This window comes from Carcharodon carcharias, chromosome 11 (genome assembly GCF_017639515.1).
Source record: "Carcharodon carcharias isolate sCarCar2 chromosome 11, sCarCar2.pri, whole genome shotgun sequence".
Lineage (NCBI taxonomy): Eukaryota > Metazoa > Chordata > Chondrichthyes > Lamniformes > Lamnidae > Carcharodon > Carcharodon carcharias.
The window spans coordinates 121,981,008-122,007,684 of record NC_054477.1 but is presented as its reverse complement, the minus strand read 5'-3'; the positions used below and the strand labels follow the sequence as shown (position 1 = coordinate 122,007,684).

The window sequence follows — 26,677 nt, the reverse complement described above, 5'->3', positions numbered from 1 at the left end:
TATGGGGAAGTACACAATCTTTGCAAACCCTCGTGCTTGTTTCCCCTGCTTGTCTTTAGCAAGAGGAAAGCTGTCCTTCTGTTTAATGAACCTCAGTGGCCTCCCTTAGCAGCCTGGAAGAAGCCAAAGGCTTACATGTTAAGGGCTGCAATTACCTCACCAACCACAAAGAATGTAATCCTTTCTTTGTTTGAGGGTGCAGCTGTGACTGGAACAGTTGCTAGTTTTCACTCACAAACTCTTTTGTTAAAGCAAAGATATATTAAGTATTGTCTTCACTAGGGTTGAGATAAGAGAATTTCTCTCTAGATCTTCAATGGATATGGCCAACTAATGAAAGCCCTTCTTCACCTCCTCCTCCCTCTTCAAGCAGCTTGTCCTGCTCTGCATTACCTCTCTCACTTTTTCCTCGTCACACTTAAATCTCAAAGGAAGACATTTCCAATCACCCATGCCTAGAAATAACTTGTTTCAGCAGAAACTTTTAAAGGACCAAAAATGTACATTAGCATTAGCCTTTCTGTAGATTACTGAAACCTTAGGCAAGTATAAGAAAACTTCAAAAATGCATACAACTGCATAAGCAGTCAGAAGAAATAATTCAAGAGCTAATTTATTAGTGGTTAATTATTCCTTAAGTAGCACTGTCAGGGGTTGGATAGGGTGGGGAAGGGGGGCATCCTCCAAGTTATTTAATATCCTGTTCAGTCGTGGGAAGGTTAAGAAAGATGTAGTCTGAAGCTTGGCATTGAGAAATGGCAACATTGGTGTCAAATCGGCAGTGCACACAGATTAAGGTCATAATCTGCATACTGCCGGCAGTTATTGGGTGCATGCAAGCAAACCTCTTTAACAGGATGGTCCAGCGAATTTCCCATTGGAGATACGTGTGTATATCTCAGACACTATTCTGGAGTTTTAGGAGACTGTGTAGCATTTAAATAATGGTTGACACAGAGCCCAATTTCTCCAGAGAGTTACTGAATTGGAAAGGGTTATGTGGAGGGATTATGTAGAATTGGGATTAAAACATAGGAGTGCTAAGGCTAACAAAATAGCAGAACAGGTTCAGTGGGTGAAATGGCCTTCTTTTGTTCCTATGTTCTTCTATGTTGATGTCCTATCCCCTCAACTCCCACCAGTATTATTCCACAGCAGACTTCTGGGAGGTACTTTATCCCATTATAAATAGCCCTCTGTTTTCTTTCCAGTGATGTTCCTCAATATTGCTCCCCAGCCTGAGAGTTTGTGTAACCTGAGCTGGAGGCTTTCTTTGACACAGACTAATATGTTGAATATTAGGAATCACTGGTATGTATCAGACTAAGTAAAACACTTCATTTACCACTCCTGCCAGGAGCCATCATTTCATCCAACTGGGCTAAGCAAGTTGGAGGCATTAGCCCTGCAGTTGAGTTTGATGTAAATACCTCCTGAAGGGATGAATATTTGATCTTTCAGCTCCACCGTTATTGATAGCTTAACCATTGTTCTGATTAAGTTCATGTTTATGGCATTATGAATTTCAGTGTGATTTATGCCCACCTTATCAGCAGTTTGGTAATGCATTGTTAATGACTGACTGATTACTTCTTGTGATTTGTAGAATTGGAAGGCACACGCCAATGATCTTAGCAAAATAAACAATGGGGCTAAATTTAGGAATGAAACACTACCAATGGTCTGTCCCCATTTATCAGGAAATGGCAGACATGCTGCCCGACCAGTCTTTTAATGAAAATCACCCGCAGTCCACCTGATAGCAGCAGCCAACGGGCAAGGTTCCCCATTGATATTGCGTTTTTGTTAAACTGGCTTTAGTGTTATCACTCATTTGTCCTTCCTTGCCTGAGAGCTCAGAAAACTTGCTTCCAAGCCTGTCTTGTGGCCCTGGAGTCATGTATCTAGAGGTGTAAGCAGCCATTTCAACCCTTTGATTTTCTGCTGGAGTCTCATTTTTTTTTATTCATTGCTGGGATGTGAAATTCATTGGCAAGGCCAGAATTTGTTGCTCATCCCTAATTGCCCTTGAGAAGGTGGTGGTGAGCTGCCTTCTTGAACTACTACAGCTCCTCTTGTGGAGGTACACCCAGAGCGCTCTTAGGGAGGAAGTTCCAGGTTTCAGATCCAGGACCCAGGAGTAAAGGAATAGTGACAAGTAGCATTCATATCACATGTCACTAATTCAGAATGGTGTATGACTTGGAGGGGAATTTGATGCTTGTGGTGTTCCCACGTACTTGCTACTGTTGTCCTTCTAGGTGGTAGAGGTCATAGATTTGGAAGGTACTGTCAAAGGTGCCTTGGTGAGTTGTTGCAGTGCATCTTGTAGATGGTATCCATGATGCCATTGTGGGCTGGTAGTAGATGGGTGCCGATCAGATGGGCTGCCTGGTCCTGGATATTGTTGAATTTCTCGAGTGTTATTTGAGCTGCACTCATCAAGGCAAGTGGAGAGCATTCTATCACACTCTTGACTTGTGCCTTGTAGATGGTGGACAGACTTTGGGGAGTCAGGAGCTGAATTACTCACTGCTGAATTGCCAGCTTCTGACTTGCTGTGATATGCACAGCATTTATATGGCTGGTCCAGTTAAGTCTCTGGTCAATGGTAATCCCCAGGATGTTGATGGCAGGATTCAGCAATGGTAATGCCATTGAATGTCAGAGGGAGATGGATAGATTCTGCTTTGTTGAAAATGGTCATTGCCTGGCATTTGTGTGATATGAATGCTACTTGTCACTTATCAATACAAGCTTAAATGTTGTTCAGGTCTTGCTGCATGAACTGCTTCAGTATCTGAGGAATAATGATTGGTACTGAACATTATTCAATAATCAGCAAACATCCCTAATTCTGACCTTGTAAAGGAGGGAATGTAATTGATGAAGCAGCTAAAGATGTTAAGGCCTAAGACAACACCCTGAGGAAGTCCTGCATTGGATACCCTGGGAATGAGATAATTGGCCCCCAACAATCTCAACCTTCATCCCATATGCTTCATATGATTGCAATCGGTGGACGGTTTTCCCCCGATTCCCACTGACTTCAATTTTGCTCAGACTCTTTGGAGCTACGCCAGGTCAAATATTGCCTTAATTTCAAAGGCAATCACTCTCAACTCACTTCTGAAGTTCAGCTTTTTTGACCAAGTTTAGATCATAACTGTATTGAGATTTGGAGAATATTAGCCCTGACAGATCCCAATTGAGCCACATGAGAGAGTACTGTCGATGACATTTTCTATCACTTTGCTGATGGTTGAGATTAGACTAATGGAAGGGTATTGGCCAGAGTGAATTTATCCTGCTTTTTGTTGACAGGATATACCTGGACAATTTTCCACATTGTTGTGTAGATGCCAGTATTGTAGGTGTACATGAAAAGCTTGGCTAGAATTTGGAGCGCAAACTGGGATGTTTCCAACATCCATAGCCTTTCCTGCATCCAGTGCCTTCAGAATCCTTTGATAAGATGTGGAATTGAATTGGCTAAAGCCTGGCATTTGTAATCCTGGGAACCTCAGTGGGATGGTGAGATAGATCACTGGGTACTTCTGGCTGAAGATGGTTACAAATGTTTCAGCCTTGTCTTTTGCACTATTGTTCTGGGCTTCCCCATCATTGAGGATGGGAATATTTGTGGAGCCTGCCGCTCTGCTTAATTGTTTAATTGTCCACTACCATTCACAACTGGATGTGGCAGGACTGGGGAGCTTTGATCTGGTCCATTGTTTGTCGGATCACTTAGTTCTGTCTATCACATGCTGCTTCTGCTGTTTAGCATGATTGGAGTCCTGTGTTGTAGCTTCACCAGGTTGGCATCTCACTTTCAGATATGCCTAGTGCTGCTCCTATCGTGCTCTCCTGTACTCCTCAATGAATCACAGGGTGATCCCCTGGCCTGATGGTAATGGTAGGGTGAGGAATATACCAGACCATGAGATTACTGATTGTGCTTGAATACAATTCTGCTGCTGATGATAGCCCAGAGCACCTCATGGATGCCCAGTTTTGAGCTGCTTGATTTGTTCTGAATCTATCCCATTTAGCACAGCGGTAATGCCACACAACATGATGGAGGGTATCCTCAGTGTGAAGATGGGATTTTGTCTCCACAAGGATTGTGTTTGTCACTCCTTACCAATACCTTTATGGACAGAGGCATCTATGACAGGTAGACTGGTGAAGGTGAGGTCAAATAGGTATTTTTCCTCTGGTTGGTTCTCTTACCACCTGTTGCAGGACCTGTCTGGCAAATATGTTCTTTCGACCAGCTCAGTCAATAGTGGTGCTTGTTGGGGAGCTGCACCTGGAATACAGACCCCACCTAGAGTGCATTTGATGCCCTTGCTATCCGCAGTGTTTCTCCAAGTGGTGTTCAACATGGAGGAGTACTGATTCATCAGCTGGGCATTTAATGGGCTTAAATGACCACCCCCCCCCCACCCCCGATGTCATCATACCTCATTTCACCAAGGGTAAGGCCTACTGCATGCCTGCACGATGATCTTAAAACTCTAGGCCAGGTCTCTCTGTACTTAATACTCTTTAGATCTGTGCCGTTAAGTCTATGTTGCCTCTCCCAATCCCTGCTGCTAAAACGCATCACCTCACACTTCTCTGTAGTAAATTCCATCCGCCATTTGTCTGCGTATTTTGCTAGCCTATTCATGTCCTGTTTCAGCCGATTGGTATCATCGTCACTGTTTGGGGAACATCACTGTTTACCATCCTGCAGTCTGAAGAGCAAACATTTACCATGCCTCCCTTCTTTGTCCTTAAGCCAATTTTTTATCCAATTTCACAATGACCCTCCTATTCCATGAAACTCATTTGTGTTAATCAGCCTTTCATATGGTACTTTGTCAAACACTTTCTTAAGATCCATGTAGACAATATCCATGGCACTCCCTTAATTAACATTCTGTATTACTTTATCATCTGGGACCGAGACACCAAGGCCTCCACTTTCTAATGCAATTCCACAAAGAGAAATCAAACTTGTTATTAATTAATTGGAGATTGAAATAAACCACAGACCTGTGCAGTTTCTTTCCTTAGTCTATCCACCTCTCTCTGTTCCTCATAAATATTTATCTACATTTAAACAATGACTGCACCTGAAAATAGCTGATTTTGTGTAGACACTTTTCACAGATGTTCAAAGGTGCCAGAGTGGAAATTCCTCCCTTCTCCCTTTCTCCTTTCCTTCTCTCCTCTTTGCTTTTCTCCCTACCTTGCCCTATCTATAAGATAGTCTTTTTCTCTCAACCAATTGAAGCGCATCAATGCTGTTTATTATTACAAGTGGAAGTAGTTCCCAAGCTGGCCAGTTTGATTTAACTGGAACCTTTCTACTTTCTTGAGGAGTTCCGGATCAGGATCATTAATCTGGAAGCTGAAATGCAGACATTGCGCAACATACGGGAGGGGGAGAAATACCTGGATACACTGTTCCAGAAGACAGTCACACCTCTTTGAAAAGGATCATCTGTTTTGGTCAGCAGTGAGGGGCAGGAGGATGTGACTGTCAGTGAGGCAGGTAATGAGACTGAGCAGACAGTAGTGGAGGAGCCTCAGGCTTTGCAATTGTCAAACAGGTTTGAGGTTCTCACAATCTGTCTGGGTGAAAGGGAAGTCTGCAAGGTGGATGAGCTAGCTGGTCGTGGCACTGTGGTATAGGAAGCCATTCAAGCAGGGGGGGAGAAGAAAGGAATGTAGTGATAGTAGGGGATAGTATAGTGAGGGGGATTGAAGCAGTTCTCTGCAACAAAGAGCGAGAGTCCAGACGGCTGTCTGGCTTGCCCGGTACCAGGGTTTGGGACATCTGCTCAGGGCTGGAGAGGAATTACAGTGGGAGGGAGAGTGTCCAGTTGTCATGTTCCATGTACGTACCAATGACATAGACAGAACTAGAAAGAGGTTCTGAAAAGTCAGTATGAGGAACTAGGTACCAAATTAAGAAGCAGAAATCAAAGGTAATAATCTCTGAATTATTACCTGAGCCACTTGCAAATTGGCATAGAGCAAATACGATTAGAGAGACAAATGCAAGGCTCAAAGACTGGTGTGGGAGAAGTGGGTTCTGGTTTGTGGGGCTCTGGCATCAGTACTGGGGAAAGTGGGGGTGGTTTACACCTGAACCATGCTGAGGTGAGTGTCCTCGCAAATCGCATAACTAAGGAAGTAGTGAGGGCTTTAAACTAAACAAGAGTGGTGAGGGATCAAGCTTGGGTAGAGGTAGCAATTCGAGGTGTAGAGTCTGGACAGGAGAGCAAATTTGTAATATGAGAAGTGAGGGTGAGAGAGGGGTAGAAAGGGACAGAGAGAAAAAAAACCTAAGAATACATTAACAGTCAAGACTAGATGTTACAAAGGTAACAAAAAGACAAAACTGAAGGCTCTCTATCTGAATGCACATAGTATTCATAACAAAGTAAATGAATTGATGGTCCACATTGAAGTAAATAAATATGATCAGATAGCAATTACGGAGATGTGGCTGCAGGACGATGGGTGCATGACATTCAAGAAGAATAGGAAGCTAGGTAAAGGTGGAGGGGTAGCACTGTTAATCAAAGAGGGCTTGGTGCAATAGTTAGACATGACCTTGACTCAGGAGATCAGGATGTAGAATCGGTTTGGGTGGAGATGAGGAATAGTAGGGGGAGAAAGCCATCTGTGGGAGTGGTCTACAGTCCCCCCCAACTATCTCCAAAGTGTGGGACGACTTACTGAAGAGAAAATATTGTGTTCTTGTGATAAAGGGACGGCAATAATCATGGGTGATTTTAATCAACATATAAACTGGAAAAATCAGATTGGCAGTAGTAGCCTGGATGAGGAGTCATAGACTGCTTTTAAGATAGTTTCTTAAAGCAGCATGTTCTGGAACCAACCAGAGAGCAGGTTATATTAGACTTGGTATTGTGTAATTGACAGGGTTAATTAATGTCCTCAGAGTGCAGGCACCCCTCGGTAGAAGCAACCACAATATAATTGAATTTTACATCTAGTTTGAAGGGGAGATGAATGTGTCTAAGACTCATATCTTAAAATTAAATAAGGGCAACTATGTGGGGATGAAAGCTGAGCTAGCTGAAGTGAACTGGGAAACTAGGCTAGAGGACAGGTCAATAGAGAAGCAGTGGCAGAAATTTAAGGGGAGATTTCAGAGTATTCAGAATAAGTACATTCCTGCTGTCAAGAAAAATTCTAAGGGGAGGACCCAACATCTGTTGTTTACTAAATTAGTTAAGGAAAACATCAAACTTAAGGGAAAAGCATACAGCCCCCCAAAGCTGAATGGCAGGACAGATAATATGACAGAATATAAAAATGGCAGTGAATGATTAAAAGATTTATCATGACAGTGTGAGAGGAAGCTAGCTAGAAATGTAAAAACAGATAGCAAGAGTTTCTACAGGCATTTAAAAAGGAAAAGAGTAAGTAAAGTGAGTGTTGGTCCTCCAGAGGGTGTCAGTGGGGAGTTAATAGTAGCTAATAAGGAAATGGCAGAAGAAATCAACAAGTATTTTGCTTCTGTGTTCACTATAGAGGATATGAAAAACATTCCAGTAATAGCTGCAAATTTGGAAGAGAATGGGAGAAAGGAACTTGGTGAAATTGAAATCACCAGGGAAATGGTACTGAGCACATGCGGGTTGGCAAGTCTATGGGTCCCGATGGATTACATCCTAGAATCTTAAAAGATGTGGCTAATGAGGTAGCCGATGTGCTAGTGTTAATTTTCCACAATTAGCTAGATTCTGGAAAGGTTCCATCAGATTGGAAAGTAGTAAATATAACCCCTCTATTCAAAAAGGGAGGGAGGCAGAAAGCAGGAATCTATAGGCCAATTAGCTTGACGTCTGTTGCGGGGAAGTTTTTAGAACTGATCATTAAGGAGGTTACAGCTGGATTCTTAGGAGAGCTCAAGGCAATAGGAAAGAGTCAGCATGGTTTTGTGAAAGGAAAATCATGATTAACCAATGTATTGGAATTTTTTGAAGGAGTAACATGTGCAGTGGATAAAGGGGAGCCTATAGATGTACTGTACTTGGATTTCCAGAAGGCATTTGATAAGGTGTCACATCAAAGATGATTATGGAAAATAAAAACACATGGTGTAGGGAGTAACGTATTAGCATGGATAGAAGTATGCATAAATGGGTATTTTTCTGATTGGCAAGATGTGATGAGTGGAGTCCCACAGGCATCTGTACTGGGGCCTCAACTTTTTATGATTTACATCAATGACTTAGAGGACGGGAGTGAAGACATGGTAGCTAAATCTGCAGGTGACACAAAGGTAGGAAAATATGTTGTGAAGAAGACATGAGGAGGTTGTAGATGGATATAGATAGGTTGAGTGAGTGGGCAAAGATCTGGCAAATGGAGTTTAATGTGGGAAAATGTGAAGTTGTTTGGTAGGAAGAACAGAGTGGAGAACGGCTGCATAATTCTGAGGTGCAGAGAGATCTAGGTGTTCTTGTACATGAGTCACAAAAAGTTAGAATGCAGGTACAGCAAGTATTAAGATGGCTAATGGAATGTTATCCTGTATTACAAGAGGGATTAACATAAAAGTAAGGATGTTATGCTTCAGTTATATGGGGTATTGGTGAGACCGCACCTCAATTACTGTGTGCAGTTTTGGTCTCCTTATTTATGGAAGGATGTAAATGCATTGGAGGCGGTTCAAAGGAGGTTTACTAGATTGATACCTGGAATGAGTGAGTTGTCTTATGAGGAAAGTTTGGACAGACTGGGCTTGTTCCATTGGAGTTTAGAAGAGTGAGGGGTGATTTGATTGAAGTATACAAGATCCTGAACAGCCTTGATAAGTTGGACATCGAAAGGATGTTTCCTCATGTGGGTGAGTCCAGAACTAGGGGACATTGTTTTAAAATTAGGGGGTCACCCTTTTAGGACAGAGATGAGTGGAATTATTTTTCTCTCAGAGGGTTATGTGACTTTGGAACTCCCTGCCTCAGAAGATGGTGGAGGCGGGGACATTGAGTATTTTTAAGGCAGAGGTAGATAGATTCTTGTTAGGCAAGGGATGAAAGGTTATTGGGGTTAGCTGGGAATGTGGAAATCGAAACACAAACAGATCAGCCATGACTTTATTGAATGGTGGAGCAGGCATGAAGGGCCAAATGGTCTACTCCTGTTCCTATTTCTTATGTTCTTATGTTCTATGCTCTGTACTGAAGCACCGAGGGAAAGAGGTGGTTGAAGACCAGCAATATACAGACAGCTTTTTCAAATTTGTCCTTCACAAGCCATGAGTACATATCTGGAATTCAGGTAGCTGACATCCACACTTCTGTAATACAATTCTGTTCCATAAAGCTCAGTATCTGCAGTGTGAATTTTGATAATATTTGGGAAATGTGCACTATTAACAAGCTCAGCAGTAGCTTGTTCTGTAATTGGTCTTCCAGGAACTAAGAATGTGCAATTTATGTAATGGAAATAATGATGTGATTCCATTTAATTTGCTAAAGTTTATATAAAAAGAATTAGACTCAAACTGACTTCATTAGTTCATTTCAAACAAAGACTAATCTGATGCATGTGAGTGACTGGAGCAGCACCTAGTGAGCATGAGCATCAGGAAGCAAGGTTAAAAAAACTTTAAAAGTGGGTTTGTGCTGACTAGTGAATTATATCTTTTTATAAGTATTTCATAAGTCTTTAATTAGTCTAATAAATTGAAACATGACAGGAATTCTGAGCTCTATTGAGTGCACATCCTTTGACATCTGGACACTCCAGGATGCTACTCGTATCCTGGACAATTACACGTGCAGCGAGTGTTAGCTGAAAGAGTTTTATTTAGGGTCTTGGATCTTGAGTGGCAGCTGCAACCGCGAAGTTGGTAGCCACATGGATAGCATGTTTCTGGGTGTGGTCACCCTGAAGCTGAAGGGTTTGCAGGCAGAGAGGGAATGAGTGACCATCAAGAAGGAGCAGACAGGTAGTATAGGAGTCCCCTGAGTAGATCTTTCTCTCCAATCAGTATTCAATTCTCAATCCTGGTGAGAGTAATAGTTCCTCTGGAGAGTGCATCTTCGGCCAAGTCCGTAGCGCAGCAACTAGCTTGGAGGAAGATTGGGAGAGCAAGGAAATTATGGTGAAGCTTTATTAAACAAGTGAAGAATTGTATCCAAATTTGGGCACCACACTATAGGAAAGATGTGAAGGTATTGGAGTGAGTGCAGAAAAGATTTATGAGAATGATTCTGTGGATTGAGATATTTCAGTTACTTATATTGGCAAAGCTGAGATTGTTCCCTTTGGAGAAAGTTGGGAGGAGATTTGATAGAAATGTGGTTAGGATCTGGAATGAGCTGTCTAAGATTGTTGTGGAGATAGATTTGATTGAGGCTTTCAAAAAGGAATTGGATAATTATCTGAAGAGAAAGAATTTGCAGGGCTGTAGGACAAAGTTCAGGTCTGTGCAGCTTTATCACCTTCCAGAGATACCTTTTATCTTTGTATAAATCTTAACTTTTCAGTTAAAAGTTAAAGAAGTTAAAGGCATCAGTGGCGAAATCAAGTCTGGCTGACTTGGGAGGGATCAAATTCAAAACCTGGCTGACTTAGCAGAAAGGGGAGAAAGCTGAATCTGGAAGCCGAAGACACCCTCCCCCACCCACCCCATAAACCTCCACTGGCTCTGCCACTAAAATGGGTTAAAATCATTAAATTGTGCGATGATGAACATTTCACAACACTTTGTTGCTCCAGCTTTTCATTAAATACAGTGCGGGCTCCTGTTGTATGGAATACTCTAGTTCAGTTAATTAACTGCATGTCTTAGAGAGTAAGCTTTTCAATTGCAGAGTCCCAGTGTCGAACATAAATTCACCATTCATTCAAACATATTGAATATTATGCATGGTGCATAACTGAATTTTCAACATTCATTTCTGGTGGGAGAACAAAGTTAGGAACTGACCCCATGGGAAATAAGGCCTGTGCAGCCCACATTCTGTCAATTAACATCACCAAAAAATCACGAGCTACTTGATTATGTGGGTTCCTGATTTTCTCTCTACAGGCGAGAAACTCTGTGACCATTCAAAATACTGACACTGAAATGTCACCTCTTTGAACTCCTGATAGAATCTGTCTGTTCAACAATTTGAATGTCAACAATTTGCTTTTCCATGTATGTAACATACACATGTTAAAATAGTTACCACAAACAGCTGTATTTAAACTTCAGATGTGACACGTTGAAGTTCAGTGCTTGTATAAAAGCCCCACACACCTACTGTTAAGGAGCAAACACAGTCTGAAGTAACCTGTTGCTGTTATTATTCTTGTCTTTTATCCTAGAAGGCCTGTCCTTGAATTTGGAACAAGTTACTGGTTATAGTTCAAACCTTACAAAAATTGTCAGCATTTTCAGTAGCTTTAAGGGCTAATTGCAGACTCCTGCACTGCCAACAAGGGATGGTGCTCACAGGAAGAGTCTGGTGGGATTTCACAGCTTCACAGCCTGATTTTCAGCTCATTAAATTCAAGGAATGTAAAGTCAGGTCTCCATGTCTGCAATTTCAGTCATATGCTGCTTCCTATTGGCAGCTCATGAACTCAGCTTCAATCCTTCAGCTCATCATTGACTTCTAATGCTGGTTGGTGCCCTCACTGCAGCATTATGCCACAGGGCTGACATATACTCACTCTCTGTGAGTTGAGGGCTGATTTTATGCATACTGAGAAACTTTGGACTCTCTGATTTTTCCCATCTCCAAATTACAATGAATCGAAGATGATCCATAGAAATTCAAGGAATTTCCTAATATCTGATGTCACTGGACCCAGGCCTGCTTCAGGAGCTTATTCAGAAAATGGTCCCTCTATGGAGTATTGTGGTGGGAGATGCTATTTTGTGGGAACTGCACAGGTCAGACCAATGAGCCTCAATCTAAGAATTTTTTTGAAGGGAAGCAATGTTCAAACAAGTTAACAGAATAAGTGTGTGACACTTCGGATTGCCACTAGTTCTATAAATCTGAATGTATATCTACTTACCACTTCAAAACATAGCAAAAGCAGGCACTTGCTGCGAAGATCACACTTATTGCTATTAGCACAGCTCTTGTAGGAATCCCTGTAATAATAAATCACAATCACTAAACCCTTCGCCCACAGCACTTCATTTATTTGCTTTAATTGATTTCAGGTTCTTTTTTTCGTAACACAGACATTAAAATCTTATTTTATACCATTTACCACTGTAAAACACACAGAGCATTACTTAAAGGGTCATTACTCTTTCCAATCACTCATTCAACCAATAAAGACTAAGAGACACAGCTTTCTGCAATGTGATTTTGTCCCCTAAACTTTTGATTCTAACAATCACAACAGTTTTATTCTAATCTACTTCCCTCACAAGCTCCACAACTGGCAGCTGGTTAATTTTTTTGCGCTATCTAGCCCAGAAGGAAAACCACACACAAAAAAAGTTTTCTGGACCTTCCCTGGCCCTGAATCAACTTCCTGACAGTTGTCCAAGTGAAGAAACCACAAGGAGAGGAATCTTATTGAAGCGACGAAGGTCTTGCCTGCTGTTTGGAGAGCCAGCAAGACACCCATGCTGCCATTTTCCCTGAAAGCCCATCAAACCACAAGCCAATCAGGCAGTGGTGTGGCCAGCGGTGGGCCTACCCCTGGAATCAACACTCAGGGAGCAGAAATCTCACCTACCGAGAGTTACCAGCCAATCAGAGGTCAGCAGCTCTCCCGGGCTCATCAGCACCACATGGGAGGCTGTGGCTGCTGCCGGAAGGGCAGGCAGTGGAATCTCAGGATTGTGGAGCTACTCAGTAATGTAGCATGGTGGGAGTGGGGTGAGGTTGCAGGGAAAGGGATGCAGCAGGATCAGCAGCAAGGGCAGGGTTATGGTCTCAGTTCCCCCAACACCGCCCCAATGTCCAATCTCTTGATCAGGCACTGATTGCCTTAGATCAACAGACCTCACCACCTGCACCCCCCCCCCCCACCCCAACAAGGTGACAAGTAACCTGCACAGTTTTATATGTCATGCATGCCACATGACAAATAATCCGCCTGGAACTTTGTTAATATCAGTGATGGCGGGATGAGGTCCTTAAGTGGTCATTAATTGGTCACTTTAGGGCCTCAGTTGGTGATTGGAAGATCAAACATGGGCCTTCCTGCCCAGAACTTAATTCTGACAGAGGCAGGATGGTAGCAGAGTTCTGCCTAAGAAAATTCTCTTTCCACCTCCAAGCTCACCACCAGCCAGAGCACACGATTCCACCCGAAGAATTCCCATGTGGATGCTGGCCTATGGTTAAGAATACATTCAAGACCCAATACTATCCTTGGGACCTGATCTAATAAAGCAGCTTTGGGTATATGTCCCTCGCACCTGAGATCAATATGCTGGTTAGTAGCTCATGCACATTTTAACTGACCCTCCCAACACCTAACCCCCAGCTATTCTATTCATTATTCTGGCTGAAATTGTCCATATTGTACTAAATTTATGTCAATTTTTGATTGATGGTTTGTATCACAATACCTCATTCACAGACCTAATGTCAAAAACCTCCATCTTATTAAATATTGGTTGCCTGAATTCTGGAACTGACTTTCCCATGGTCCTAAAATTGGAGCCTTTGTTCTACACTCTGAAATCAAATGGTTTCATCTGTAATTTGAACTTTGAAACCCATCCCTAAACTTAGATTAATCTAGCTCCTTTTAATGGCATTGTAATGACACAGAAATAATTACACTTCATTGGAATCTGTTCCTAGTTCTATTATTTAATAAAGGAATATCTCCTACCAATCTCCCACCTGAGACTTACTGAACCTGCACCTGAACCTGCACATACCTTCTACATAGTTCACTTTGATCCATGTCACACAAACAAATCGAAATTGTAAAGATACGATCTTAGTACCACCCAAAACTCTGTGCTCAGATGAAAATCCCCCTCACCTTCCTAACATTATTTGGAAAAATAAAGTTCCACTATAATCCTCTGATGCTAATTTCAATTCTATCACAGGCTTTTCTTAATCCTCCATATTTATTAAAATAATTTTTAGCAAATAGTGTAGAGTATTCACAGAATTAGGGCTCAGTTAGGAACCAAGTGCAATGGGTTTTATAGCCATCCAAGTTGTGGACCTCAATGCTTGATAAACCTTCTGCAATAATTATGTGCAACATGTCATAAGACCATAAGACATAGGAGCAGAAATATGGCCATTCGGCCCATTGAGTCTGCTCTGCCATTTAATCATGGCTGATAAGTTTCTCAACCCCAACCTCCCGCCTTCTCCCCGTAACATTTGATCCCCTTACCAATCAAGAACCTATCTATCTCGGTCTTAAATACACTCAATGACCTGGCCTCCACAGCCTTCTGTGGCAATGAATTCCATAGATTCACCACTCTATGGCTAAAGAAGTTTCTTCGCATCTCTGTTCTAAAAGGTCTTCCCTTTACTCTGAGGCTGTGCCCTCCGGTCCTAGTCTCTCTTACTAATGGAAACATCTGGCCCCACATCCACTCTATCCAGGCCTTTCAGTATTCTGTAAGTTTCAATCAGATTCCCTTCATTCTTCTAAATTCCATCGAGTATAGCCCAGAGTTCTCAAACGTTCCTTATATGTTAAGCCTTTCATTTCTGGGATCATTCTCGTGAACCTCCTCTGGTCCAGAGAAGGGTCCCTCTCCAGGGCCAGAACATCCTTGCTGAGATACGGGGCCCAAAATTGCTCATAATATTCTAAATGTGGTCTGACCAGAGCCTTATAAAGCCTCAGCAGCACATCCCTGTTTTTATATTCGTGTCCTCTCGAAATAAATGCCAACATTGCATTTGCCTTCCTAACTACCGACTCAACCTGCAAGTTAACCTTAAGAGAATCCTGGACTAGTGCCCCCAAGTCCCTTTGCACTCCAGATTTCTGAATTCTCTCCCCATTTAGAAAATAGTCTATGCCTCTATTCTTCCTACCAAAGTGCATGACCTCACACTTCCCCACATTGTATTCGATCTGCCACTTCTTTGCCCATTCTCCTAACCTGTCCAAATCCTTCTGCAGCCCCCCGCCTCCTCAATACTACCTGTCCCTCCACCTATCTTTGTATCATCTGCAAACTTAGCCAGGATGCCCTCAGTTCCTTCATCTAGATCATTAATGTATAAAGTGAAAAGTTGTGGTCCCAACACTGACCCCTGCAGAACTCCACTAGTCACCAGCCGCCATCCTGAGAATGATCCCCTTATCCACACTCTCTGCCTCCTGCCAGACAGCCAATCTTCTATCCATGCTAGTGCCTTGCCTCTAACACCATGGGCTCTTATCTTACTGTGCAGCTCCTGTGCGGCACCTTATCAAAGGCCTTCTGGAAGTCCAAGTAGATAACATCCATTGGCTCTCCTTTGTCTAACCTACTCATTAGCTGCTCAAAGAATTCTAACAGATTTGTCAGGCATGACCTCCCCTTGATGAAACCATGCTGACTTTGCCCAATATTACCATGCACTTCCAAGTATTCTGAAATCCTTAATAATGGACTCTAAAATCTTACCAACGACCGAGGTCAGGCTAATCGGCCTGTAATTTCCTGTCTTTTGCCTCCCTTCTTAAACAGGGGGGTTACATTAGTGATTTTCCAGTCCTCTGGGACCCTCCCTGACTCGAGTGATTCCTGAAAGATCACCACTAATGCCTCCACTATCTCTTCAGCTATCTCCTTCAGAACTCTGGGGTGTAATCCTTCAGGTCCAGGTGATGTATCCACCTTCAGACCTTTCAGTATTCCTAGCACCTTCTACTTGGTAATGGCCACCATACTCACCTCTGCCCCCTGACTCTCTTGAACTTTGGGGTTACTCGTGTCTTCCACCATGAAGACTGACACAAAGTACCTATTCAGTTCCTCCTCCAGTTCTCTGTTACCCACTACTACTTCTCCAGCATCATTTTCCAACGGCCCAATGTCCACTTTTGCCTCTCTCTTACCCTTTATATATCTAAAAAACTCTTGCAATCTTCTTTTATATTACTGGCTAGTTTACCCACATATTTAATCTTCTCCCTCCTTATTTCTTTTTTAGTTGTCCTCTGTTGGTCTTTGTAGGCTTCCCAATCCCCTGGTTTCCCACTGCTCTTTGCCACATTGTATGCTTTCTCTTTAGCTTTTATGTTGTCCCTGACTTCCCTTGTCAGCTATGGTTGCCTCGTCCTCCCCTTATTATGCTTCTTCTTCCTAGGGATGAATTTTTGCTGTGTCTCCCAATTTACTCCCAGAAACTCCTGCCATTGCTGTTCCACTGTCTTTCCTGCTAGGCTCATCTCCCAGTCAATTCTCGCCAGCTCCTCCCTCATGCCTCTGTATTTGCCTTTATTCAACTGTAATACCGTTACATCTGATTCGCTTTTTCCTCTCAAATTGCAGGGTAAATTCTATCATATTATGGTCATTTCCTCCTAAGGGTTCCTTTACCTTAAGCTCCCTTAACAAATCTGCCTCATTACACATCACTAAATCTAGAATTGCCTGTTCCCTAGTGGGCTCCAACACAAGCTGCTCCAAAAAGCCATCTCGTAGACATTCCACAAATTCCTTTTCTTGGGATCCACTACCAACCTGATTTTCCCACTCTACCTGCATATTGAAATCCCCCATGATCACTGTAACCTTGCCTTTCTTACACACCTTTTCTATCTCCTGGTGTATCTTGTGCCCCACATCCTGACTACTGTTCGGAGGCCTGTACATAACTCCCATTATGGTTTTTTAACCTTAGTGGTTCCTCAACTCTACCCACACAGATTCTACATCATCTGACCCTATGTCATTTCTTGCTATCGATTTCATTTCATTTCTTACTAACAAAGCAACCCCACCCCCTCTGTCAACCTGCCAATCTTTTCGATAGGATGTAGATCTTTGGATATTTAGCTCCCAGTCCTGATCCCCTTGCAGCCATGTCGCGGTGACACCCACCACATCAGACCTGCCGATTTCAATCTGCACCACAAGCTCATTTACCTTATTTCATATACTGCGTGCATTCAGATGCAACACCTTCAGTCCTGTATTTCCCGTTCCCTTTCTCATTTTCGTCCCTTTATCTGATATGTTTGAAGTTAGATTCCTAGCCCTTTCCAAACACTCTGTCCTATTTTGTGTTCTGGAGACTTTAATATCCTCTCCTGGGCTGTTCTTTCTTTTCAGTTTTTTCATAATTTTCCATGAAGTTGAATCCACCACCACACCCCGCCCACCGCCCCCCCCCACCCCACCCCTGCCCCCCCACACACGCTAACTTGCTGCTTTGTTCCCATTAGCCATACTTCGTGGAGTTTTACCCTTCCCTCCCCCCCCTCACTTTCTAATTTAAAGTCCTTTCGACTACCCTATTTACCCTTTTCACCACAACATTGGTCCCAGATCTGTTCAGGTGAAGACCGTCCCCACGATACAGATCCCTCCTGTTCCTATACTGATGCCACTGCCCCACGAAATGGAATCCCTCTTTCCCGCACCACTCCTTTAGCCACGTTTTTACTTCCCTTATTCTCGCGTTCCCTATGCCAATTTGCACGTGGCTCGGGTAGTAATCCGGAGATTATAACCCCTGAGGACCTGTTCTTTAATTTAGTTCCTAGTTCCTGATAATCCCCAAACAGGTCCTCTTTCCTAGTCTTACCTATGTTATTTGTCCCGACATGGACCACAACAACTGGATCCTCCCCCTCCCTCTCCAATATCCTTTCAAGCCGGTCAGAGATGTCCCTCACCCTGGTACCGGGCAGGCAACATACCATGCGGGACTCTCGATTCTGCTTACTAAGGATGCTATCAATTCCCCTGATTATAGAATCCCCTACAACTACCACTTGTCTCTTTTCTCCCCCCTCTTGAATGGCCTCCTGAGCCATGGTGCCGTGGTCAGCTGGCTCATCCTCCCTACAGCCCTGTTCCTCATCCACACAGGGAGCAAGTACCTCGTACCTGTTGGACAAGGTCAAGAGCTGAGGTTCCTCTGTTCCTGAACACAGGATCCCTCTACCTGCCTCATTTGCAATCACACCCTGCTGACTCTGACTACTGACCGGACTTGAGGTACTTAATCTACCAGGTGTGACTGCCTCCTGAAACAAAGCGTCCAGGTAACTCTCCCCCTTCCGGATGTGCTGCAGCGTATGGAGCTCGGACTCCAGCTCATCAATTCTCTGCCAGAGTTCCTCCAGCAACCAACACTTGCTGCAGATGTGGTCACTGCGGCTCGCAATGGGATCTGCCAGCTCCCACATCGTACAGCTTTAGCACATCACCTGCCCAGCCATCTCAACTTAGATAATTAATATATTAATTAGCTTTGCAGTGTTTTTTTTTTCAAATTTGGTGCAGATTTCCTACCAACCTATCAGGTCACAGCTTTCCTGTGATGTCACTTTTACAGTTTTGGCTTCAGTTACTCTATGCCCTGAGGTCACCGCTCTGGTGCTCCTCCTTCCAAGTCTGCTCCCAGGATTTACTCACCAATCTGCTGCTTTTTCTTTAAAATCCACTTTTAGAAGAGTGTCCTTGCAGGTCTGGTACGCTCCTGAAGGCATTCCTCTCTTTTTTTTAGGCTTGAGGAGGATGGAGGTATGGAAATACTACAGCAATGTAATGTTTGGGGCCATTCCGTTCTTTGACAGTGGGTCCTCCTGAATTTCCTCCTGAGTCGTGGTGGCTGCGGTGATTTCTCCCAGAATGCTTCAGTCACTTCTCACCAGCACCCTCTGTTGGATGCTCTTCCTCCTGTTGAGTGCAAGAATCTTTCTCCTCGATTCCCTCCTGAGTGGCGGTGGCTGCAGTGACTTCTCCCAGAATGCTTCAGTCACTTCTCACCAGCGCCCTCTGTTGGATGCTCTTCCTCCTGTGGAGTGCAAGAGTCCTTCTCGATTCCCTCCTGAGTGGCGGTGGCTGCGGTGACTTCTCCCAGAATGCTTCAGTCACTTCTCATCAGCTCCCTGTGTTCTGGTCATATGCCAGTCACTGGAAGCTGGCTGTTTTTGTGAGGCAGGATACTTATCCTACTGTAAAAATCCCAAAGTGCTTCATAGCAAACACTATTTGACACCAAGCCACATAAGGTGATATTGGTCAAAGACGTATGTTTTAAGGAGCATGTTAAAGAAGCAGGGAGAGTTGGAGAAATTTATGAAAGGAATCCTAGAGATTAGGGTCTTGCAGTTGGTGGCATGACTCCCTGTCATGGAGCAATGAAAGTCAGGAATGTGCAAGAGGCCAGAATCAGAGGAGCATAAAGATCTTTGAGCAGCTTGAACTTAAAGAGGCGCCTGAGACAAGGGGGGATGAAACCATGGAGGGATTGACAAAAATGATTGATGATTTTAAAAGCAGTTTAAAGGATTGGGTATGGTGGGGGTGTCCTAACTGCTGCTATTAGCCTGTGCTGTTGCTTTGAAATCTTCCCCATTGTAAAATTCAGTGAAGTATCGATGATTTGATTGTATGGCTGCAAACTGCTGGACTAGTTCCTCATTAACCACTTTAACAGAATCTTAACAAGCAGTTAATTTTCTCCAATCCTAGTTAATCCATTTCTGGAAAGTATGGAATAATCTGGATGAGTCTATCAGTATTTGCCACCGACATCCAACCACATTTTATTTTATCTAGTTTTTGATTAAAACTAACAAGTTCAAGACTTCATTTTAAAGTAATATAAGGCAGAGCACGTCCATCAGTTGCTATAGTTACAGCCTTCCACCATCTTCTTATTTCATAGCTTTTGTGTATGACTGCAGTAAATCATTGCTTGGGCCCAAATACACATTGATTTAGCACCTCTCAAGATGCCATTGTATTAACTCACTGGAAAGCAGAAGACTAATACTACAACCATCTATTTAGCTATCTTTCTGCACTTTACAAGCATTTTAGTACAATCGATGTTCTACTGTACAATTTCCCCAGTCAATAGCCTACCACTTTGGGGAAACAACCTCGGCTCAGTCATTCACTATTGTTGCACAGATCCTCTCCCATTGGACTGTTAATGGCAAATTAGGTTTTTACAACAATTGAACAGTTTTCATGGTCAAATTTTCAGTCCTAACTCACAAATGAACACATTTATTGAATACAATGTTGTAACTTGCCCTGTGGAAGTTGAACTCTGAGTTGCTGGTTCCCCTACTAATGTCCTGATCCCTTTAAATTACATTTATGTAAATTGTCTGCCCTTGTCATGAGTATGGTTCTGATACATGCTCACATTTGCACCCTGATCATTAAAAATTGTCCCAGGAAGTCTCAGTGCTATTAGCAATTTACCTTTCTGGGGAGATTAGCTGTTCGAATTGACTAACATCCATACTTGAGAATTGAATCCCTAATTTCAGCCAATAAAGATTCAATAGAGAATGGAGGAAAGACCCTCCCCTGTGAACTCTGTTATTTTACTTCAGTCATTTAATGCTTTTTAAGTGTCCATTTTTAGCTACACCTTTGTTCTGCTGCCATCATGACTACAGATCATAACAGTTTTCCACAGAAATACATAATTCATTTTTCTCCCCCTAGTTATATTATTCTCTTGAATAGCAAGAGATTTCCTGGGATGAACTCAGATACTCTTTTCTTTGCCAAATCTCAATTTTAGCTCTCAGCCCTGTATTCCCCACACTAATAGCAAAATCTTCAACAAACTTTGTTCAACCAATTACCTATTAAACTCCAGATTTAGTCCCTTCCCCTAATTGGTTCCCTACAGCCAATCAAATCTTCAAAACAAGGAAATTAATTACTTAATTCATTTCATGCTATGTGTAAATTGACTGCAAGTTTTCCTATGCTATAGTGATTACACTTCAGAAGAAATTTACTGCTGTTCAACACTTTGGGATATCCTGACCACGAGATAAATGTAAGTTCTTTTCCACAGGAACTAATCTCTTCTTACAACCTATAACCGGGTAGCAGTCAAATTCTAGAACCATTTCTGCCATGTTATTTTTGATTATTTCAGTTACAAAAAGTATAATTTATATTCAAGAATTTTTTGGTGAAATATAGCTGTCACGTCAGTTCTTCACTATTCTACCATATACCTTAAATATTTCTAACATAACAAATGCATAAATGTATCTACAATTCAGAATGAAAATTATGAACTCACTCATAGACTTTTCCATTCAATTAACAAATCAGTATAATAACTTTCCCTTGCATAACCTGACATATCCCAATAAACCACATGAAGATTCCGTCCAATTTCACAGCCTTAATTTGACATTACCACATAAGCAAGAATGTACAAGTACATTGGGACTTCATTATTCAATCTCTTCTAGAACTGTGTACTTCCAGGCTCAACATCCTTCCAAGTGCTGTCAGACTTGCCACCACCTGAGCCTGATGTCGCTTTTCCACCAAGTCTCATTATCCTCAGACCCTTGCCACTGTTTCTCTCTCCCAGATCTTATTTAAATAGTACTGTCTCCTGCCGGAAGCTGGTGATGGCATCAAGTGATAATGTGAATTGGGTTCGGAGGTGAATGCAGTTGGGGCTCAAAGAACATAGGAATAGATTTGTGTGAATTTGATTTCATTCCTGGATGGCCCAGCTCTAATTTAAAAATGATATTGCTTTGTTCTTAATTCCCTAACTTGATGAAATAGTTTCTCTTCGTCTGTCCTATCAAATCCTTTTAATGTTTCAAAGACCTCATCTTTCAAACTTCTTGATAAGGGAGTAAAAGCCACATTTATGCAACCTGTCCTCATAATTTAACCCTCTAAGTGGTGAATTTCATCTGACATGTTACACATTGACGGCTCTGTGCCTTCTTATTTTAGATAAATGGGGTACAGTTAAAAAAGACTGCAAATGAAAAAGATTCTGGAGAATCTATGCTATTCCACACCCTCCAAAGCAAATATATCCTGAAGCATGACGCCCAGCACTGATTGCAATACTCCAGGTGGGGTCAAGGCTGTATGCAACTGAGGCATAATGTCCTTCTTTTTGTATTCCCACCCATGCAGGCCCAGTTATGCCTGTCTCTTTATTGGGTATGTGGAACATTACTTGTTCCAGTCCTACTCCGGCCCCCTTCCACAACTCTTTCTCTGGTACATCGATGACTGCTTTGGTGCCGCTTCATGCTCTCGTCTGGGTCTGGAAAAATGTATTAATTTTGCTTCCAATCTCCACCCCTCCATCATTTTCACGTGGTCCATCACTGACACTTCCCTTCCCTTCCTTGATCTCTCAGTCTCAATTTCTGGTGATAGACTGTCCACCAATATTCATTACAAGCCTACCGACTCCCACACCTACCTCAACTACAGCTCCTCACGCCCCGCTTCCTGTAAGGGCTCCATCCCATTCTCTCAGTTCCTTCGTCTCCAACGCATCTGTTCTGATGATGCCACTTTCAAAAACAGTTCCTTTGACATGTCTTCCTTCTCCCTTAACCAAGTGTTTTCCACCCACGATGGTTGACAGGGACCTCAACCGTGTCCGGCCCATCTCCTACGCATCCGCCCTCACACCTTCCTCTCCCTCCCAGAACAATGATAGGTTCCCCTTGTTCTCACTTTTCACCCCACCAGCCTCCAGGTTCAAAGGATCATCCTCTGCCATTTCCGCCAACTCCAGCATGATGCCACAACCAAACACATCTTCCCTTCACCCCCACAGGAAGCTTCCTGCAGGGATCGTTCCCTCCGGGACACCCTGGTCCACTCCTCCATCACCCCTTACACCTCAACCCCCTCCCACAGCACCTTCCCATGCAACCACAGAAGGTGCAACACCCGCCCCTTTACTTCCCCCCTCCTCACCGTCCAAGGGCTTAAACACTTCACTTGCACTTCCCTCAATATAGTCTACTGCATTCGCTGCTCCCAATGCAGTCCCCTCTACATTGTAGAGACCAATCGAAGACTAGGTGACCGCTCTGTGAAACACCTTCGGTCTGTCTGCAAGCATGACCCAGACCTCCCTGTCGCTTGCCATTTCAATACTCCACCATGCTCTCATGCCCACATGTCCGTCCTCGGCTTGCTGCATTGTTCCAGTGAAGCTTAACGCAAACTGGAGGAACAGCACCTCATCTTCCGACTAGGCACTTTTCAGCCTTCCGGACTTAATATTGAGTTCAACAATTTCAGATCATGAACTCTCTCCTCCAACCCCCTTTCCAAATGCCCTTTTTCGAATAATTTATAATTTTTTTACAAATATATTTTTCTTTTCCCACCTATTTTTAGATTTATTTTGATCCATTGTTTCATCTCCACTTTTTAGCCCATTTCAATCCCTTCCCCCCACCCCACCCCCACTAGGGCCATCTGTCACTAGCTTGTACTGCTTGCTACCCTTAATGTCCCCATTAGCGCATCCTTTAGATAATATCACCACCATCAACACCCCTTTGTCCTTTTGTCTATGACAACTTTGGCAGTCTCTTCTTGGCCTCCACCTATCACTGGCCCCCTATTGAGCTCTACCTGTCCCAACCCTTCTACCAGATTATATTTCACCTCATTTCTATATTTCTTATTTCTGATGAAGGGTCATATGGACTCGCAATGTCAACTGTATCCCTCCCCGCAGATGCGGTCAGACCTGTTGCGTTTTTCCAGGTATTTTTGTTTTTATTTTAGATTTCCAGCATCTTTAGTATTTTGCTTTTATCTTAGGGAATGTGCACATTCACCTGGGCATCCCTGAAGGAAAAGGGTTGTGGCTGGTAGGTCACAGAGGGTAAGTGGAAGGTGATGCCAGGGGGATCAACTGTGATGGTGGAAAGGAAATGGGTGACAGGAGGAGGAGAAAAGATGGGGTAGCACACAAGAAACCAAATCAAGGCCATGCTGTCTAAATAAAAAGTGAAATGGCAGTTGTGATGGGCAAGATCAGGTGTTGCACAGGGCTCTGATCATTGGATGAGTGGAGATGCAGGTCAGCTCAGATGGAGAAGTAAAAGTGAGATAGGCAGCATTGAATATTCTCAGGACAGTGAGGTGAGCGTGGTACGTGAAGGACCTGCATGCATAGTAGAGTGCTTGCACAAGGCTCTGAAAGGCCTTGCCCCACACACAGTCCTCTCTCTAGAATCACTCATTGACCAGCTGCTTCCTCTGCAGTAACAGAGGACAAGGTTCAGGGGCTCGCAGGCAAAGGGGACTCAGAGGGAGAGGACAGTCTCTGAGATTTCTGAGTGGATGTCCCAGGGGTGTCCAGTTGCCACTCCTCCTCCCTTTGGAGGGTAAGGAGCAGCTGGAGAGACATCGAGTTACCCCGTTTCCCTCTCACAGTGCCAATGCAGGAAATTATAGCTTGAGAGACATTGGCATTGCAAATTGGGATTATATTATAAGCATTAGGAATCAGGCAGGCAATCAGGCAAAAAAATCATTGGGAATAAGAAAGGTGGATAATTTGGGAGGTCAAGCAAAGCATCAGAATGGTGGGGCCAAAGTGGGCCAAAGAAGGCAAATGCAATTCATCGCAGTCCTCTTGCCCTGGTTTCTCGCCAAAGTCAACAACTACAGTCTTTATGATTTATTTTTATCGTCAGATCTGTAAACGGATTTCACATTGGAGGGGTTGTTTGTGCTAGTACTTCACACTGTGTGATTTTTTTTATGTCTGATAGTAACCCAAATGTAAATTTGTTAGATTCCCTGAAAATGCTGCTGGGATTACCTATTTTGTAATAGATGTCCCGAATAACCAATCTTTGAAAATAAGGCCAGTTTTCTTTGGAGTCACTAAATAACCCTTGGAGACCCATTGAAGATGTCTCTGCAAAAACTGGAATGTGACATTAACCCAGTCATGGTTTGATTTATCACTCAATATCAGTTAAATAAATATTATTCGGGACACTGTTCAGAATTCTGGTCAAAGTGTGCCTCAACAATATTATGCTAGCAAAATAATATCATAGATCTTATTCAAAACATGCTGGAGAAAATTATTTTAGAGGTACTATTTTGGTCACAACCTACATTTTAGGCTGGATGTTCATCTCAGAGGAAGGAAGCAGGATTTGGGAAATTTCCTGGTTCAGCATGCTTGCCTCATAATAAAGTGCCTGGGGGGAGGAGGTACAAGTGCATGCTTGGCTGAGAGCCCAGACTTCTAGTAGTTTGTTGAAACAACTACACACAAGGGAAAATATTGTTTGACAGTCTTTTTCATAGATCTATTTTCTGAATGGTTCAATGTTTATTTACACAAGATAAAGAGGTGTCAAGTGCTTATAGTTTCTGCTATTTCAACACTTGCCATTGTTATTATAGGGTTCATTGGTTCTGTACAGAGTGTATACGGGGTAAATGTGCATATAAGCACAATGAGTTGGCATGGGGGGTATGATTGGTTATTGGGGTGGGTGGGGGCATGGTTTGGCATGAAGGTTATAAATGGCCATTGGGATTGGGTAGGGACAGGGGTTGGCAAGCAGGGAGATGGAAAAACCTTTTGAAGTTATCTTTCAACAAGTTTCCACATTCCAGGCTATGGTTCACCACTCTTCTGAGGGACCATGAACCATAAGCCCTTGAGAAGCTACCCCCCAACTCAATGAAAATTGTGGGGAGCCACAAGCTTCGTATACCCACAATGGATCACACTCTTCCCACACTCTTCTCCCATATTATCCAAAATTTGGGATGCCAGGAATGGGGGCAGGAATCCCAGAATAGGGTATCATTCGCTATTTTTAAAGGTCCGCGGAGTCTCCCCAACTCTGTGAATATCTGACCCTTTATGTCAACAGCAATCTATATTGTAATTAAGTTACCAATATTATGGGTTACAACATTCAATAGCATTATCCTATAACATTAGTGTAAATTATGAACTGCCAAACAGAATGCAAAATCTATCAAGAATCTGGATCTGTCAACATTGAAATCTTCTCTATTTGACATCTGTTGAGAATTGGCATTTTTCCTCATCAGATATACAACCTAATTTTTATGTATAATGATGTTGTAAGTACAATGTCAAGCTGGTTTATAGAAATATATCAATTCATTTCAGATTCCAAAACCCTGTGATGTTCATCCAAACCATCTTAAGTCAAAACAAAATTGTTCTTAGTAAAATGTAAATACGTACATTGATTTTCATCTGAAGTAATCTCAATTTCCCAATATGCTCTCTTCTTCCAGTGTTGATAGGATACTACACACATATACATGCCAGCATAACTTTCCTTCATAGGTCCCTTGAATTTGAGGTTATTTTTGACTAGTTCAATGCCTTCAGGAAGTGAGTCATTTTGCCTTGGAAAATAATAGATAATAATTAAATTCACTTTAAATTAAAGATACTTGGAAAATACACTTTTCAGATTTTGTTGCAAAATATTTGAGATAATTTTGAATGCATATACTTTGATTAATACTGCTTCCAGAAAAGTAATTTGTTTTCAATCGGTAAGTCTCAGTCAATAAGTTTATGTGTTACATAAAAAGTTCAGGGTGGAAAGAATAAAATAATTAAAGATAAGAAAGTCCATTCAGCCCATCATAGCTGTTCCATCCAGAGAGACCCTATAATGCCCAGATAATACTTCTAATTATTCCACCCCCATAACTCTTTCTAAGAGTCTA

The 26,677-nt window shown here is 42.6% G+C and overlaps 1 protein-coding gene across 3 annotated transcripts in view; it reads right to left on the bottom strand.

Moving 5' to 3' along the window:
* Nucleotides 1-26,677, bottom strand: part of LOC121284247 (nectin-1-like) — an 81,883-nt gene that overhangs the window by 18,721 nt on the left and 36,485 nt on the right. The window contains exons 5-7 of one of the 3 annotated variants that reach the window (XM_041199570.1): nucleotides 26,181-26,347; nucleotides 12,055-12,133; nucleotides 9,786-10,106 (exon numbers count right to left, since the gene is read on the bottom strand). In XM_041199570.1, the coding sequence (XP_041055504.1) occupies nucleotides 10,034-10,106; nucleotides 12,055-12,133; nucleotides 26,181-26,347 (319 nt within the window). In that variant the 3' untranslated portion in view covers nucleotides 9,786-10,033. Of the gene's footprint in view, nucleotides 1-9,785; nucleotides 10,107-12,054; nucleotides 12,134-26,180; nucleotides 26,348-26,677 lie in introns of those variants that run through there. The other 2 variants (XM_041199568.1, XM_041199571.1) reach the window with 2 other exon arrangements.